Raw genomic sequence first — 18,250 nt, 5'->3', positions numbered from 1 at the left:
TTTCACTGTGGACGAAGTGACTGACCTGCTATCTCTAACAGTCTCACCTCCAATGCCATAAAATCAGTAGTAGTATGTTTTCCTTTTTTGCAGAGATATTACAAAACATACACCTTCTCTAGCTTTGTCCTATTAGAACACTGAAGACTCACGACAAAAATCTGGAGTCCTCCACTGGTGGACTTTGGCTCCAGCGCTCTGGCAGGCATCGGTGTAGGCCTGGAGCTGGTCACATAGGACATGCTGCTGGCCGTAGAACTGACACATGTCATACACACAGCTCTGGAAGAACGGAGCAGGATTCACCACGCCGATACACTCCCTGGAGAGAAAGAGGGAACTCGCTCACTTGGGATGAACACATCAGAGGGCCGACACACGGAAATCACACAACAAATGCAGAACAACGAATGACATGCTGCTGATTTCACCATCCTCTTATTAGTTCCCAACTCACTGCTTGTAAAAATGACAGATATAATGTATATATGCTAAACAACTCAGCCTCAGAGAGACAGATTGGGCTCTGAAAATGAGCTATTCTAAACATTTTCAGAGCAAAGTGAAATGAAACAAGTCACATGGACATGTTTTTTAAATTTTTTTTCTAATTTTATTAAATGCAAAGGATCCGTGGAGGCCTGTGCCCAAGTGTCTTTCACAAGCATACACAAAGCTTAAAAGCTTCATGAGGACATCATTGAGAACAGCCCACACCTCGCTGTAGGAGCCCCCTGATGACGTCTTTCAGGACTGCATTATTGTATTTACTCAATCCCACATGCACTGTCTGGAAATTGAGTTTGTGTGCTCTTGTATTACACACTAAATGGGACCATAAAACTGGGAGAACACCCACCCACAGTGTTTTGGGCTGGACCCCACTGGGAGAACAACGTTCTTCTGAACTATGGTGTTGTTATAGACAAAACTAATAGTGTCAAATATTATTTTGGTGATGTTTAAGGTCAAGGTTAAGGGTCAGGGTCAGGGTCAGGTTTTTAGTTACAATATCCATTGTGTCCATGGGAAATCTCCACAAAGATAGCAACACATATTATGTGTATGTGTGTGTGGTTCAGAGTCCAGTCCTGCTCATGTGATATTCCAAAAGCAAGCTGTAAATGTAATCTGAAATAAGATATAGAGTCAGATAATCTTTGTGAGGATTTCAGAGTCTGGGAAACGAAGCGATTTATAGACACGTGTGTCTCTCCTTCAGTAACCATTGGTCAGCTTAACGCCCACTGGCTCTGCAGTTGTAAGGTAGGTACACAATCCATCACATTAAGACCACTGTCATTATCTCCAGCCACATCCTCTAACTACCCTTTGTGCTCACTGATGTGATACACCCCCACCCCAGATAAATAACTGCTGACACTGCCCAGAACATCTACGTTCCAGCTGATTTAAGGTGAAGGCATGTAAATAGATACAGTATGTTGATGAACTTTACAAGAATAATTCACTACAATAATTAACATGAAAAATGAAATTTTATACATGCTTTGTATGCTCTGCTTTGTTCTCAGTTTTACTGAATGAAATAACTAAAAGAGTTATTTTACATTGTGAACTGGGTCTGAATAAATGTCTTCCAGAGTGGCGAATGTGTCAAAACAAACCTTTGACCCCGCCGAGGACATCCTGTTGATTTTTAAGGAAAATATTCCTGATTATGCCACGGTGATATCATGAAGGGTTTCTTAACTTGACTGAAGAAGCGCAGTTTGGGAATTTTCGCTGGGTATTTTAAAGGTCTAACAAGAGACACAGCTGAGTTGCATCATGGATGGATTCTGTGTTTTTGGTGATTGACTCTTACAAGGGAGTATTTACTGTTAAAGTAAAGAATCACAAAAAGGAAACCTTATAAACTGCTCTGATAAATTCCATTTCAGCAATTTTTTTGTTTTTTGACATGATTGTTCACATTCTGAATCAGTGGACGCTGTAGACCAACAGTGGGAGCAGGCCATAAATGAGGAATAAAAACTGTGTTCTCACCTGAAGGGTCCTGCAGGATCTTTGATTTTGCCACATTTGTCCGGTTTAACCACCTCAGCTTCAAGCTTGGGGTCACATTCTGGGTCAGGCTTGGTGCCTGGGGTACACCTGATCAGTACAAACACAACAAGGGGGTCACATTATGTAGTCAGATTATAGAGTCCATCCATGAGCCTGATCACATGCGTGTAAACTCACGAGTCATCCTCATCCTCCTCTGTCTGCCAGCTGTTCCCAAAGTCATTAACATTTGCTCCCAGAGTGCCATCTGGTTTGGTGAAGTCGTTGTCTGGGTTCCCATCGTAGTCACCACAGAGACCACACATCTGGTCGTAGTAGGAACTGTAGGGATGAAGACAAAGACAGGATTAACAGATGAAGAGGAAAGTCTTAAAAAGACTTTAAAGACCAAGACCACTGTTTGGACTTTTAATTCGTACAATACAAAAATCTCTGCTTCTGATGGCACTAGTCAGGGCATCATCAATTGAAGATGTATAACCAAAGAATGGGAGGAATTGAAATATATATATATATATATATATATATATGTAGTTCAAAGTGTTTCAGTCTGGGTGAAAATTAACTTGATGACTGAAACTGAGATTGTTGAATAATTGGAGATGGAAACAAAAGAAAAGACTTGTCTTGAGTTCCACTGGAGATTAGCTGTTTGGGAAATAAACATGGACTGCATAAAGAAATGTGGTTCAGTCTAAATACACTATGAGTCTTAGAGGTTAGAGAATACCTCACAGCTTTAAAATGTATGTATGTCATCAGAGGCACAACCTGTTGTTCCTTTTTAGCTGATACCTGTTATTTCTTCATTATCAATGAAAAGATGGAAAAGGATGGAAACGTTTACCTGCTGTTTCTTATGTATATGTGTCATAATGTCATATTGGATGAATATTATAAGCCAACAAATCTCTATACTAACCTGGGAACTGAGATCTGGGCGTAATGGTTTCCATCCCAGCGCACCTGAAGGCCGAAGGGCGTCTGGACGTTGATGTACTGACCAGCAACGCTGACAGAGATAAGAGGAGAGGGGGAGTGGGGGAGGGCCACCCGTCGTCCATTCACCTGCCATGGGGAAGGAAGAAATGTAAAGACAGTGTTTAACAGAAGTTACAGGTACAGTTAATGTTTGTTAAATATTCACAGCTTCCTGCCAGTCTGTCAGTACATGGGGGGTTTAGATCACTGGCTGTATAAGATGAGGGAGAACTGATACTGTGAAAACCTGTTCAATCTGTGGACAGATGAGGAAACATGAGTGGGATTATGGCATTAAATAGAGAAATAGAGATAAAAGTCTAAGAATGAAGATGAGATGAAATAAAAAGCTGAGGAGAGTAAGGGACAGGCTTTGATTTGTACTCTCACTAAACCAGAAGATTAAGATTAACATAAAGAGAAGAGATACAGCTGGTGTGCATGTGTGCTCGTCATCCTCTTGTGATACTGATAGCTTGTAAAAGTTTACAGCCACAGAACACGGGTGTAAACGTTGTCTGTACACACCAGAGTCCTCCTGGCTTTCATCAGGGTCACGGTGATTCCATTCACAGTGACGTAGAGCTTTCTCAAGTAGGACACCCCCGTCAGTCCTCTCTCCTCATTCTTCCCCTCCACTGAGAACCAAGGACCTGGACAGGGAGCACGACACCATACATAACCAAGGACATATATATATATTGCTGCAGTTTTCAGTGACAGACCCCAATAAAGCAAAATATCTGATAATAGCTAATCAATTAGCCATGTGATTAGCCCCTTTCCCACAGCAGCTACGACCCATACAGTCAGTGGTGTGTGGTGAAACAGAGCACGAGGTGCAGTTCAGCTGGTCAAAACGCCACCAAAACATTCAGGAGTATGTGTAGAACAAAGAGGCAGTGACACAAGCAGTCTTTTGGTACTGGTGTCACTTTAAGGATGCTGCAGCTGGTACTGGTTCTGTAACTTTTAAAACAAAGCCCAGCCCTAGCTGCAATTAGGCAATACATTAAAAAACACGAAAAGACTGCCCTGCACCCCCTCTAATACACACGCACCCCACATTTTAAGAACTACTGTACCCCGAGCACATCAGCTTCAACTCATACCAACCCTTGACATGCATCATCTCAAATGACCAAAATAAGAAAAGAATAAAACCCCCTCTCTCTTTACCCAGTGGCAAGTCAGAGACAACATCTTACCTGTGTTATTCTTGCAGGTTCTGGCCAGTGTGTAGGTACATGTTCCCATGAAGCTGTAGAACTTCTTGTCAAATGTGTTGTAGTGAGGATCTCCAGACACCACACAGTCCTGAGAGCCTGAGCGAGACAACATCAGACCACAACAGACCTGAGTTAACAAGGCTGAACCTTTTTCTAAGACACAAGCAGCTGACTTACTGCTTTCCTTCAAACTCTAAATAAAAAATGGCAGATACTTCAAGCTGACAGAACTTTAGCTCCATGATGTCAGCTCTATGAATTACACTGCTGAAAAAAGGAAATGCTGTGAAGATTGTAAGATATAAAGATGTTTGAACTGTTATTGAAAGCGAAACTTCTAGGTCCTCAGTTCCACTAGCTTCCATTGTTCAACCTGATTCATCATGCCTATCCAAATTCTACGATACATGGGTATTTACAAAGGCAATGAGTATGAGAAATGAGTATCATGTTTCAGTGGCCACTGCTAGTTAAGACGTGGCTACAACAACGGCATTGTTTAACTTTAATAACACTTTGAGAGAAGAGCAACTGTGGAGGTTCTCTGTGGAAAAACACCTTCACACTGCTCCCTTGTTGGGATGTTTAAATGGATTAATCCTTTTAATCAAGAGTGAAAAGTTATTTACAGGGTCTAGGGCAAAGCCTTACTTACCAAAAGTGATCACTATGTGCCACAATTTGTTTTACAATTCATTTTAAATTCCTGAATGAAAATGATTTGACTTGAATGAAACACAAAATATCATCTGAAGCTATGGGATGTCATTCTGTTCTGCTGCCTCTGCCAGTGTAGAAGCAGCAGCTCAGAGGTGGAGCAGGCTGTCCACCCTCAGTGTGTGAGTGTGTGTGTGAATGCTGAACCCTGATGGCAATTTACATCCATTGCAGTTATTGCTTGGCGAGCAGTGCTGTGGGTGTGGACCTACCTGAGGGATAGCACCCCAGCTCTCCATCCTGGAGTTTGCACTCGTGCATTGGGGGGCATTCAGAGGCCACACAGGTTACGAAGGGAGCATCACACCGACACTTCAGCTTACAGTCCTCCAGATAGAATTCCTCTCCAGGCTAGTGTACACATGTACACACACACACACACATTGACGCTTATATCAAATATTTACTTGAATGAATATGTATGAAATTGTATTAATGTGAGAGCTGGGATCACTGGACCAATGATACAATCTATCTATCTATCTAAATAAAGATAAGATATAAATACAAGACACACACACACACACACACACACACAATTACCTCATAATACTGGCCGTTGGTGTGTTTGCAACCACATGAATTCTTCTTGACACACTTGCCGGCACTCAGGATGTAGCCAGGATCACACACGCAGGCCTCAGAGCAGGGCCCCCCGCAGGAGCTAGGTTTCCCAGAACATGTCTCCTGACAGGGATCTGCACAGGACTCGTAGTGGCTGTTGGGGGGGCAGGTCAGAGCTAGGGGAAGGATGGAAGCTGAAGTCAGTAATAAGGTGGGTATAGAGGCAATGTTGAAACCAGGGCCTGTATTTATCAAGTGTCTCCAAATCATTCAAGGAATCCCTCTGAAGGTTAATCTAGGAGTAAAGACACTCAAGAGTATATTTATGAAGCACTGACTTTTCAGCAGAGGAGAGACTCCTGGAGTGCAACGTTGCGACAAAGAAATGTCTCTGACAATTTTAACACTCGTCATACCCATTATCTTTATGAGGGGAATAATGGCGATAAAAGTACGATTTATTACTGACAGAATAACCGTGATTGTAAATCTGCAATTTTTGTATTACAAAAATGTGTTATGAGAAAATCAGCTTCTGCCAGGACATCATGTGGGAATCAATCCCAGCTGACTGTGGGGGAGAGGTGGGGCACACCCTGCACTGGTCACCAGTCAATCACAGGGCCAACACACGGAGACGGACAACCATTCACACTCAGATTCACACCTACGGGCAATTTAGAGTCGCCAGTCAACCTGCATGTGTTTAGACTGTGGGGGGAAGCCGGAGTACATGCAAACTTCACACAGAAAGATCAGTCTGCAAAACACTTTGGTTTTTGTCAAAAGATCTTTCTATTAGCTTATTGTTATTGAGTGTTCTAAAAACATCTCTCCTCTCATGGAATCACTCTGCCTGCCTCACTGCCATACCTTGATGACTCCAACACCGATGAAGCTTTTCAAAATTTTGGTTTAAATAGGAATACGTTCAGCTAGGAAAGCTGATTCACTGTTTTATTTCTAGTCCTAACAGAAGGGCCAAATCTACGTCACCAGCCAGTTGGCAGTGATTTCCTACTCTAACATGCTTGATAAATAGAGTCCCAAATCAACTAAGAAACCCTACATTCCTCCATCAACCTATAGTTTCCACCCATTCTGTCAGCTAATACTTACGGCAGAAGGTTTCATTCCTCCAAGGTCCAATATTGACTCCACGGTCCTGGCACTCATTGACATAGGCTTCAATGGCTTCACACAGTATGGGCTTAGCTCCATCCAGCTCACACAGATCAAAGACACAGTCCCTGAAATAATTCTGAAGACACACACATAGTTTGTTGAGTAACAACGCTCTGTCTCTCTCTGATCTTTACAAGGATGGAATAAAAGAAAAAGGAACTTGTCACTTGCTTAATCAAAAGATAGCTATCACCTCAATCTGAGCACCACCAAGACAGTGTGCTTGTGTTTTACCAATATATATAGGAACTTCTTCATATTCTCACTGTATAGGTTTGCATACACTGCATGTCTGCATGTGTTTGAATGTGCGTGTGAGGAATTACATTGGGGTTGACTTTGGAGTGGCACACAGCAAAGGGACCGTTTTTGTCCAGCAGGTTGCCACAGTACCCGGAGCTCTCATACAGTTCCTTCTCTTCTTCATCACACCCAGGGACGGTGGTGTTGGGTTTCTTATTACATCTGTCAACATAGACAGCCAGTTAGAGCTCTGTGTGTGGTCAAACCTTTTGTGTGAAAAATGAAGACCACCATTATCAACACTATCCTGTCGCTGCTGTTTACATTTCACAAAAGCATATTCATAAAAGGCACTACAGAATTATTTCATTGGTGTATACAGAAATGCATGTATATACAGTAAATATCTGTTTATATTGTTTTTATTTTGTATGTGATCCTGTTCTGTTCTAAAATGAATAATCTGCATAGACAGTATGTTTATGTGTGTGCAGCATGACGGTGCTACAGCTTTTATTTCAGCGGGCAACCCTATGTTGTAAAATGACAAATAAACCTTGGACCTTGAGTTACTATACATTATTGATGACACTGCTGTAGGGGAGAAAATCTGTTTTCTATACAAGAATCCTCCTGCACCGTTGTTAATGACTTGACTCTACCATGCTACTGTCGATCATCTGTTCTAGCGAGGAAACATGAATGTGTTGAACCCATGTAACACTGAAGTTGAACCCTGAATGATACACTAATGATATACGTGATACTCCACCTGAACTTGGGAGAACAAGAGGTGTTGTCAGTTCAAACACGAGGCCTCGTCATCTTTACAATAGACATATATAAACAGATATTGTTTAGTAGACGTACGTACGCCATTGGCACTGAACCATAAGACTGATCACTAAAGATGAATACTAGTCATGTTTTTCAACATTACCATATTGCTAATGCAAATTTTTTAGTCATACTCCTATTGTTAGTGCTATAGTAACTGTTAGCATGTTGGTTGCTGTTTGTGTTCTCTCTCTCTCTCTCTCTCTCTCTCTCTGTCCAACCTCCACCCAACATGGACCCTGACAGAAAGCCCCCCCCCCCCCCCGAGCCTGGGTCTGTTCCAGGTTTCTTCCCGTTAAAGGGGAGTTCTTCCTGCCACTGTTTCCTAATCTAATATCTGATGCTGCTCATGTGGGGATTCTTGAATCCTTAATGTTGAATTCCTGAATCGTTGGGTCTCTCTCTAATTAAAGAGTTTGGTCTAGACCTGCTCTTTATGGAAAGTGTCTTGAGATAACGCTGTTATGAATTGGCGCTCTATAAATAAAGATTGATTGATTGATGAATAATTGGTTCCTGGTGGCGTAGGAAGTAGTGGGAGAAAGCAAGCGTGAGCAGGCTGACACTGAAAACAGGCGGACTGAGGCTGCTCTACACACCTGGCGACAAGAGAGGTCTACATGAACGACACTGTGTATGAAAGCGTGGACTAGACCTGCTGCATTACTCATTATTTTATTCGTTTCTCATTATGTCTCATTATGTTAATAGGAAATTTCCCTCACCGGAATAATGATGTGTTATCTTAAATCTAAATGACTTGATATCACTGATGCTTATTCCTTTTACAGCATACACTACTCTGATTGTCATTGGAGCTGACTCACTGATTGTACTGAAGTAATTTTCTATTAGTTAATAATGTGTGCTCTATTTTTAGACTGTTTGGCTCGATTGTAATAATAAGAATAAGAATGTATCTAATTGGTTCTATTTTTTCTGTCTTCTCTGAGTGTGTAAAGTTCTTGTGGACATGTACTCGTGGCCAACTCCCTCGGCAGCCGTTGTCTGTATGGTTTCGACCCTTGGGATCATGGGAGGACAAAGGTGGGAAGAGGAGGGGAAATGTTGTCCCCTATTTATCTGGACTGAAGTGACCAAATCTTACAAAATACACCTTTAATGTATGTTACTCACTCTGGATCAGTGTTCCAGCTGTGTCCAAAGTCATTGGCATTGTTGGTCAGCAATCCATCTGGCTTACGGAAGTCATCTTTGGTGTCTCCATCATAATCCCCACACAGTCCACACAGTTTGCTCTGATAGCTGCAGATTACAAGAAAGTTAGCAATATGTGGGAAGTGAGAGCAACAATTAAGTCAGAGCTCCATTTCACTACTTCTGCACCATGTCCAAGAGTTTGTGATTTGTTTTAATTCCACTCATTGAGTGTTTTTTCAGCTTTATTTCTAAACTTCAATTAAAAACAGTATTCTGAGTGGAGTTGGGGTAAGAATGCGTGTAACGAGACCGTCTCCAGTGACAGAATCTGTTCAGTCCTCACTCACTCTTTGATCACTTTGATATCCATGAAGTGGTTTCCATCATAACGAACTGTTACACCAAAGTTCATGGACACAGTGTAGTGCTTTCCTGATTTGAACACAGAGACACCAGGGGCTGGACTCACTGGCGGGTTTACATTGGTCCCATTCACCTGTATAGAGGAAGCCAATGCAAATAACGTATACGTATGGAATCTAATACTTTCAAGATTCAATGGCATTAGTAACTGAAAAACTGCATTTAAGTCATCACCCTGCTATTCAATTTGTCATGCAGCTATGCTAGCTCCTCCTCTTATTTCTTACCTGCACAGTGCCACCTTTTAGGATGGAGATCTTCACCATCTGTACATATACATGCACAGCCTTCACATAGGAAATAGTGGGTGTGTTATAGCGATTTTCATTGTCGGTATGGACTTCAAAGTATGGAAGAGTTGTTTCATTGCAGGGTGCAGACATCAAATAGCTGCAGTTGCCCATGAAGTTGTACTTGCGTTTGTCAAAGGTGGTGTAGTGGGGATCACCAGATGCAATGCATGTGGATGTACCTAAGCAAATAAAAGAGAGAAACATTATATAGTTTGTAATGAAGAGGTTTTACTGGTTTGACCAGTAATTTAAAAATTAAGAAAGTCCTAAGACCCTGCAGTGTGATCAGTGTCTGAAACTCCATCCCTCCCAAACCTTTCAGATGGTTGGATAGTCTGAAACCAGCCTGACAAGCATGCTCACTTTACGCAGTGACTGACCAGGAATGGTGAGGTGAGAAAACAACAGGACTTATCCATTTCTATTTAGCTCTCCTTTTTAATTATGCTCACGGCTATTACATTTTGTGTGTACAAAAAGTGCAACACTATGAATGTCTTCAAGGAAAGCTTGTCCAAAAGTGTGCACAGTTCCCCCCATTTGAAGACAGACTTTCAGACTTTTCCTTAAGCGTGGCCATCATGAACAGTTCTAAACACTTCGCCTTCAGATATGGCAAGACGACACATTGTTAGAACAAGATTGTTTCAAGCTGCTTCTACCAGTTTTTGTACCAATTCCTTCACAAATTACCATATATTACCTTTAGGATAGCATCCTGCAACACCATTAACCTCGCGACACTCCTCAGTCGGGTCACAGGAGGTATCAACACATTCCAGAGTGTAGTTCCCTACACAACGACACAGCTTTGAACAGCCATCACCAAACACGATTTCGCCAGGCTGAAACCAAATTGAACAAAGGATTAATACTGGCAGACTGTATTGTATGACACTAGAACTACATACTACAACATTCTTGTCATTTATTGTCTTGCCATTATATCATTGCACAAGCAAGAATTAATGTATGTGTATGTTAAGAAAGACATCTGACCTCATAATAGTTATTCTGGTCATCCAGACAACCACATTTCTCCAATGGTACACAACGCCGTCCCTTGAAGACAAACCCTGGTTTACAGAAGCAGCTACTGATACAGGAGCCAGAACAGTTCGTGGAGGGTTCCATACAGGTGGGGATACAGGCGGGACCACATTCTATATACTCTGCATCAGGGGGACATGGTCCTGTACAGAAGAAAGACATTCAAACAATTGGTTGATGAAAGAAAGAAAGAAAGAAAGAAAGAAAGAAAGAAAGATTATTGAAAATCAAAACAAAACTCTAATAAGGACTTGTCATACTTGGTGGCTTGGGTGTTGTTGGTCTAGGAGTTGTTGGTTTGGGTGTTGTTGGTCTAGGAGTTGTTGGTTTGGGTGTAGTCGGTCTGGGAGTTGTTGGTTTTGGAGTAGTTGGTTTGGGAGTTGTTGGTTTTGGAGTAGTCGGTTTGGGAGTTGTTGGTTTTGGTGTAGTCGGTTTGGGAGTTGTTGGTTTTGGAGTAGTTGGTCTGGGAGTTGTTGGTTTTGGAGTAGTTGGTTTGGGAGTTGTTGGTTTTGGAGTAGTCGGTTTGGGAGTTGTTGGTTTTGGTGTAGTCGGTTTGGGAGTTGTTGGTTTTGGTGTAGTTGGTTTTGGTGTAGTCGGTTTGGGAGTTGTTGGTTTTGGAGTGGTCGGTGTGGGGGTTGTTGGTTTTGGTGTAGTCGGTCTGGGAGTTGTTGGTTTTGGTGTAGTTGGTTTTGGTGTAGTCGGTTTGGGAGTTGTTGGTTTTGGTGTAGTCGGTTTGGGGGTTGTTGGTTTTGGTGTAGTCGGTCTGGGAGTTGTTGGTTTTGGTGTAGTTGGTTTTGGTGTAGTCGGTTTGGGAGTTGTTGGTTTTGGAGTGGTCGGTTTGGGAGTTGTTGGTTTTGGTGTCGTTGGTCTTGGGGTTGTTGGTTTTGGAGTGGTTGGTCTGGGGGTTGTTGGTTTTGGTGTCGTTGGTTTAGGAGTTGTTGGTTTTGGTGTTGTTGGTCTTGGGGTTGTTGGTTTTGGAGTGGTCGGTCTGGGAGTTGTTGGTTTTGGAGTGGTTGGTTTGGGAGTTGTTGGTTTTGGAGTGGTTGGTTTGGGAGTTGTTGGTTTTGGTGTCGTTGGTTTGGGAGTTGTTGGTTTTGGCGTGGTTGGTTTGGGAGTTGTTGGTTTTGGTGTCGTTGGTTTGGGAGTTGTTGGTTTTGGCGTGGTTGGTCTGGGAGTTGTTGGTTTTGGTGTGGTTACTGGTGGTACAGGAGTTGTTGGTTGCGCTATAAATTAAACATAAATATGAAATATGAAGACATTTATCATTGACACAGCATATACACATTTCTGATGATGCAGAGAGTAACCTGATGATGTTCTCACCTTTGCAGGCCAAGACGCACACAGCATCAACAGCAATATCTGTCTCAGGAGTTTCTCCGAAGGTGCCCACAATCACAAACTGAAATACACATTAATGTTACAAGAAGGTTATGGAATATAAACCGATCCACACACACATGCACACATACATATACACACAGTTCTAGTAGTTACCTGAATGGCAGAAGATCCCAGGTATTGGACCTCTGCAGGCTTCCAGCCTTGACCCTGGTTGCCCCTGACAGTGAAGAGAGCAGGTCCAAGGCTTCCACCTGTTTAAAAGAAAAACAAATTCAAGCAGAACAATCATTGCCATGCTGTCTGTGTTCCTGTCTGTATGGACATTACAATGAGTGCAGTTTTACCTGTGGTGATGGTGTGGACACTGAGCTCCATAGTGGTGCTGGTGCCGTACAGGTAATAGTGGAAGGTGAGGTCCAGACATCCAGAGGAGGGGGTTATTAGAGGACTTCTGATTTGACTCTTGGCCCCTGGGAGAGCCTCGAAAGAATCCAGCAACATGTAGGCCCCCACTACATATAGAAAGGTCAAAAATAAATAGCTGCCATTTAGGTAAGAATAAAAAAGAACAAATGAAATAAAGACTTTATCATTGTGATGATTTATCCTATACCACAATAACGTGTATGTTCCAGAAAGTTGCTAACAGTTTGTTTATTGCATATAACACTGATCAAGAGTTACTACAGTTTTTTTTTACGATAGCTAAGGCACATTTGTCTATATGAGTCCATAATAATAATAATAATAAACTCCTAATGAGCACATATTTTCATTCTTTGATGATGATGGATGACTTGTGGCGGGTGAGTAAAGGGGGAACCTTACTGTCCATTCCTCAACCCCATATAGAAATTCCTCTTCCTCATGGAGGTGGAAAGTTTCTAAACAGCAGCCACATAATTAGATGTTCATCTGTGCCACAATAACAGCTGGATGTCTAGATATATTTGCCAATGAGTGCCAGGGGTGGGTCACACAGGAGGATATGAGGTGTGATTTAGATAAGAATTTGTGGTCACATGCAGATATTTCTGCAGCTGTAATCTGTGCTTGTAGCTGTCCTATACAAGCATTTCCTAGTGAAAATGCCTTGTTTTGCATCATATTTATTGAATTACTTTAATTTCATCTTGTGCATGTGGAGTTAAATCTATGCAAAATGACAACACCAAAAGCCTAATTGCAACATTTATAGTTTTTTGCAAATCTGTAGTCACATTGCCAAAACTCTAAACACAATAAACGCAATATCCGTCTGTTGTGGACCATACCATTTACACTATTCATGTTGCTTTCACACATTATACAGTGTGCATAAAATAAATGTCCTTTACATACACACCAAAATTATGGATCTTTTTATTTACAAATATTTGTAGCAGGAAAACCTGATGTTCAAAACTGTAAAAGCATGTACTGTCAAGCATCTATAAAAGCTATATTGAAACAGCTATTTCTTTTAAAATTAAAACACAAAAGCCATATATTTTCTGTTGATCACTGGCAGCAATTTCATGTTGCTAATGAAACTTTTACTGCAGCAACTCACAGTCACTCACTCTTGAAAAGAAGCCTCACTTACATCCAGGTTTAGAGAAGTCATCATCAGGTCCGGTGCCTTCAGTGTCTGTTGGTCCAATCCACTGACCGAAGCCAAATAAATCAGGATTTTCCGTTTGAGTTGTCCACCCACACAGGTCATCAAGAATGTCAAAATCGCAGCCGGTAACACAAGCTGTTGTGATAAAACATTTAGACAATCAATGATACCGCAGTGTCTGTGTGTGTGTGTGTGTGTGTTCCTCTATTATTTAGTTAGAGCAGCCTTAAAACTGGGAGAAAACTCACAATATGGGGCCCACAGTGTTTTCTGGGGCCATTTTGCTGGACCCAACTAGGAAAACAATGTTCTGAACGATGCTGTTGTAATTGATAAAACTATCCATCCATTATCTATACTTTTCTGTCAGGGTCGCGAGGAGATGGTATGGGTCAGGGATAGTTTAATAGTTTTCAGTAACAGTATACATAGGTAGTCCCCACAAAGATAGCGACTCATGGTATGTGTGTGTGTGTGTGTGTGTGTGTGTGCATGTATATGTACTCACAGGGACATGCTCCCTCAGTAATGACAATGTTGTCCAGAGCTGAGTCACAGGAAGCACTGAAGCCTCGCTGAGCCTCGAACACAACCTATAGACACAGAGAGAAAACAGGAAATTGTGCCACGTGAAAAACAGAACAAAACATAAAATCAGATGTTTTTCATCAATAACTAACTAAAGACACAGAATATGTTGATCCAAAACAATATTGACTGTAGAGACATAAACAAAATATTTCTTAATACTCCAGAAGTTATTTGAACTATTTATATTTTTTAGTTTTTCAGTTTTCAGAGTGTAACAGCGATTTGATAGAACAGAAATTATTCGCCAGTGCATTAGTACATTGGCATTTTTGCTTACAGTCATCATTGTCACTTCCATAGGCCTCCACTATATAGACCCATACGAACGCTTTTTTTACTCTATACACACAATATGTATCTTGGAGCCAGAGGTCAATGGACCCCTTTGAAAATGGCTATGCTAGTTTTTCTCACCAAAATTTTGCCTGACTTTGGAGCCCCTTTGGCGACAAGCTAGTTATGTGATTGGAGTTCGTCTTGTTTCATATGATACCCATGTTTTACTCTTGCTTCGAGACCGAGCCCTCTAGAGCGTCTAAAGACCATGCTCACCCGCCGGCCAAACGTTTTCATCAGGTTAAAGAATAATTCTAGCATTTTTAAACCAGGGCTGGCAGCTGGCAGCTGAGAGTGGGTGGCGAAGGAGCCACAATGGCTGTAATGAAATCCTTGCTGGCAATTGCACCAAATCAGAGAATGTCCATCAAAAGTGCTTGTTTATCAAATAAAATCTTAGCAGTTTATCAAATTATATCACTTGGTTCAAAGCCACCAGACTCCATTGACAAAAACAACAATTTTACATGGGAGTTGCAGGTCTACCGCTGTCTCGGTCAGTTAGTATGTTTGTGTTATTGTGTAACTTTGGTGTTGTCAAGGGTTAGGTTGGGCCCAACACAGTAGTTGTGTGACACACAATAACACAAGCAAACCAAAAGATTGAGGCAGCAGTAGAGCAGCCACTCACATGTTCTGTCTCTGTCAGTGTAGTCAAGTTATTTTGAACAGTGCAATATAACAGCTCTCTCTGGTTAAACATAAAGGATTGTACAGGTCTATCTTTGTAGGGGTCCTTTCCCTGATGTTGTCATACACTTATATTAACAATCTGAGCCTGTCAGTGGCATAAAGAAACACTTTTAGTGGACCTACTTTGATTTGGCCCACATTTAAAAATAGAACGAGTTATCCTTTAAACATGGTGGATGGTGCTTGGATGGTGTAAATGCCTCTGTAAACATTTGGCCATCAATACCAAAAAAGACTGAATAAGCAGTTATGAGTATGTACACTAAGTTGGTTGTATTTCTCATTCATTTCTCCAACTCTGATGTTTTTTAGTGAACACCAGTTTCAGCGCAATAATAGGCAAATGAACTGGAAAAGTATATTATAAAAACTTGATGTCAGGATGAATTGTTTCAGTTATAACTATTTAATTTCAAGGGGCTGACAACATTCAGGATTCTTTGGTTCCTTGAAAAGGTTTTTAATACAACGCACCTGTCAGTAGACTTTAATGGTACATTTTGAATATGGATACATCATAACCAATAAGACTGGATTTTAGTTGCCAGGCCCCACTTTTTCTTGTTAAAGCAGCATCTCCAGTGACCTGCTACAGTAACACTCACCGTGATGCTCTGGCTGCTGGGTTTTGACATGGTGACAGAGCCCTTCAGCCAGGATGGACTCTGTACACCGGTCTTCTTCCAGACCTCGGCCTCACCGCTGGATGTTTTGGCCAGGACCTTCAACGTATTCTGATTGTCTGAGCCATACATGTAGTATCGAAACTGGACACAGATTTGAGAGGCCGATGATGAGAGGACAGGGCTCAGCAGACGAGCATTCTGTCCATTAGACACATTGTCACACTCATGGTAGACGTAGAAACCCTCTGCAGACAGATCGAGACAAAAGGAAGATGTGTGTTTATCATGAGTGAGAATTTAATTCCAATCTAGCACTTTAATCATCTCATCCATGGCCTGATGCAATAAATGCTGATCTAATTTCACAGAAATTAATTGAAAGCTTTCAAATAAACCATGCATTGAGGACTGACTTCCATCAGGGTAGTCTCCATTGGGACCAGTTCCAGGTGTCGGGGTTTGACCTCTGTGTCTCGTCCAGTCACTGTTGTCTGTGGTGTCCTGACTGAACCTGCAGAATGGGTCACTGTCCTGGTTAAAGTTGCAGGAGGTCAGCACTACTGCTGGGGAAACACAAACACAACGCAGGCACATCAACAAATGGATATTGCTCATTAAGAATAGAAATGTAATAACATTTTACCACCAAAACAATAGTAATAAATACATTAAATGTAGCTATTGGCAAGATTCAGTTTGTGTCATTGAAATGATTCTTCTGACTGACTTACTGGATTATGAATATTCTTAGTGGCTCAGGTGTTAGCAGTGCTGTCTCAGCACTAAGATCAACAATCTCAACAGGTAAAGTGCAAAATAAATGTGTGACTGTGAGCAGGTATATTAGGTGTGGGCCCCTTTGGAGACCAGCCACCACTACCTTGTACTGTATTTACAATGAATCTTTAAATAAACTAACTAGATCTACTTGGGAATATGCACCATATTAGCACAATATAAACTTAAATGAATGTGCGTGTTTCAGTGCATGAATGTGTGCTATTTATTGGATGATGAAATCCAGCCTACCGTCTTCTCTGTGCGTTTTCTGAAGCCTGTCAAAGAGAGAAAGACAACGGAATGTTAATGAATGTTAACCATGTTATAGTCAAGTAAAGATGAAGTGAAAAGGTCATCAGCGAGGACTTCGATATCCCATTCTGATGAATTATTTAACATGGTTGTATGATATAATATATATAATATATATATAAAATGTGGCTGAAATGTAAAGTGTAGATTCATCTAAATCCCTCTCATTTATACTGCAGTTGACATTATTGTGTGTTTACAGAAGAGGGAACTAAATGCGACCACTTACCTGCTGTTACATAACAATCCTATGTAAAGGGTGACCCAACAAAAGCAAATGCCTGTTTCATCAAAGCTGCAATTAGCAACAGGAGCTACTATCTCTATCGTTAATTTGAACAGGTTCAACGTATCAAAGCAAACAGCATGACTGTGAGCCATGTATGAGAGACCTGCAGAATTCACAAATGTATCTGCAATTGTCAGATGGGAAACCGTCTGTGATCTGTGTGATAGCAGGGTTTAACTGAAGTAGGAGAGAGTAACTAAATAAAAGAACAAACAAACAATAATTAAAGATGTGGATTAATAAGGCTCTTACTACATAGCTGTAATAATCCTGTAGTCAAATATTTCAGGTGTATTGGGTTAGAAGCATCAGATGGTGCCAGATAAAAGTCTCATTAAACCCAACATAGTCCCCATAAACTCATTCTTACTTGAGGTACTCGGTATAGGAATTTAATCAATTCAATTAATTAATTGATTCAATTAAGAATTCCCTCTGATACAAAAAAAACAGCAGTTACCAGCCTGATGGTCTGGAACCTCTGAGAGGGAACAACACTCTATGCGTGCACATGATATTAACAACTTATATAGAAATGAGAAGGTTTTTACAAATACTGAGTCAATGAATCCAAGTACCCCTAATACCATAATATTATATAACTGCAGTAATATTATAGGGATACAATTCAAGTAAATAGAATCACCATAATGTCAATAGTGAGAGCAAGGATATATGCAATTAGTAATTAGCGGCTTAACAGATTAATTACTTATTGTCTTATTCTAAATTGACAACTGATTTAATAAAATCATTGATTTGTTGGCTTGGGCTGAGCTAATGCTGTCCATCAATTCATAAGTTAAATCATTAAAAAAGATTTTTTAAATGATTTATTGATGATGAAAACTTTGATTATTTTTTTAATTTGTTGTGATGGACTCACCTGGGCTGTGCCCGTCCTCCTGCCCTACAGCCACACATCCATAAGAGCAGGATTAAAAACTTTAAAGTATCCATGG

At 41.0% G+C, this 18,250-nt stretch overlaps 1 protein-coding gene across 1 annotated transcript in view; it reads right to left on the bottom strand.

Moving 5' to 3' along the window:
* Window positions 1-18,250, bottom strand: part of zanl (zonadhesin, like) — a 33,970-nt gene extending 15,720 nt beyond the window's left edge. Inside the window, exons 1-25 of the mRNA XM_070854472.1 lie at window positions 18,175-18,250; window positions 16,937-16,962; window positions 16,321-16,470; window positions 15,887-16,152; window positions 14,170-14,254; window positions 13,644-13,796; window positions 12,403-12,570; window positions 12,212-12,309; window positions 12,038-12,116; window positions 10,975-11,937; window positions 10,664-10,857; window positions 10,368-10,509; window positions 9,599-9,843; window positions 9,296-9,444; window positions 8,925-9,053; window positions 7,034-7,172; window positions 6,642-6,783; window positions 5,502-5,698; window positions 5,171-5,309; window positions 4,221-4,337; window positions 3,541-3,665; window positions 2,954-3,099; window positions 2,209-2,352; window positions 2,011-2,118; window positions 153-322 (exon numbers count right to left, since the gene is read on the bottom strand). Coding sequence (XP_070710573.1) covers window positions 153-322; window positions 2,011-2,118; window positions 2,209-2,352; window positions 2,954-3,099; window positions 3,541-3,665; window positions 4,221-4,337; window positions 5,171-5,309; window positions 5,502-5,698; window positions 6,642-6,783; window positions 7,034-7,172; window positions 8,925-9,053; window positions 9,296-9,444; window positions 9,599-9,843; window positions 10,368-10,509; window positions 10,664-10,857; window positions 10,975-11,937; window positions 12,038-12,116; window positions 12,212-12,309; window positions 12,403-12,570; window positions 13,644-13,796; window positions 14,170-14,254; window positions 15,887-16,152; window positions 16,321-16,470; window positions 16,937-16,962; window positions 18,175-18,248 — 4,348 coding nt within the window. The 5' untranslated portion in view covers window positions 18,249-18,250. The remainder of the gene's footprint in view (window positions 1-152; window positions 323-2,010; window positions 2,119-2,208; window positions 2,353-2,953; window positions 3,100-3,540; window positions 3,666-4,220; window positions 4,338-5,170; window positions 5,310-5,501; window positions 5,699-6,641; window positions 6,784-7,033; window positions 7,173-8,924; window positions 9,054-9,295; window positions 9,445-9,598; window positions 9,844-10,367; window positions 10,510-10,663; window positions 10,858-10,974; window positions 11,938-12,037; window positions 12,117-12,211; window positions 12,310-12,402; window positions 12,571-13,643; window positions 13,797-14,169; window positions 14,255-15,886; window positions 16,153-16,320; window positions 16,471-16,936; window positions 16,963-18,174) is intronic.

The sequence above is a fragment of the Pempheris klunzingeri genome, chromosome 23, assembly GCF_042242105.1.
Source record: "Pempheris klunzingeri isolate RE-2024b chromosome 23, fPemKlu1.hap1, whole genome shotgun sequence".
In the NCBI taxonomy this organism is placed as follows: Eukaryota; Metazoa; Chordata; class Actinopteri; order Acropomatiformes; family Pempheridae; genus Pempheris; species Pempheris klunzingeri.
This window is presented reverse-complemented; position numbering and strand designations above follow the sequence as displayed.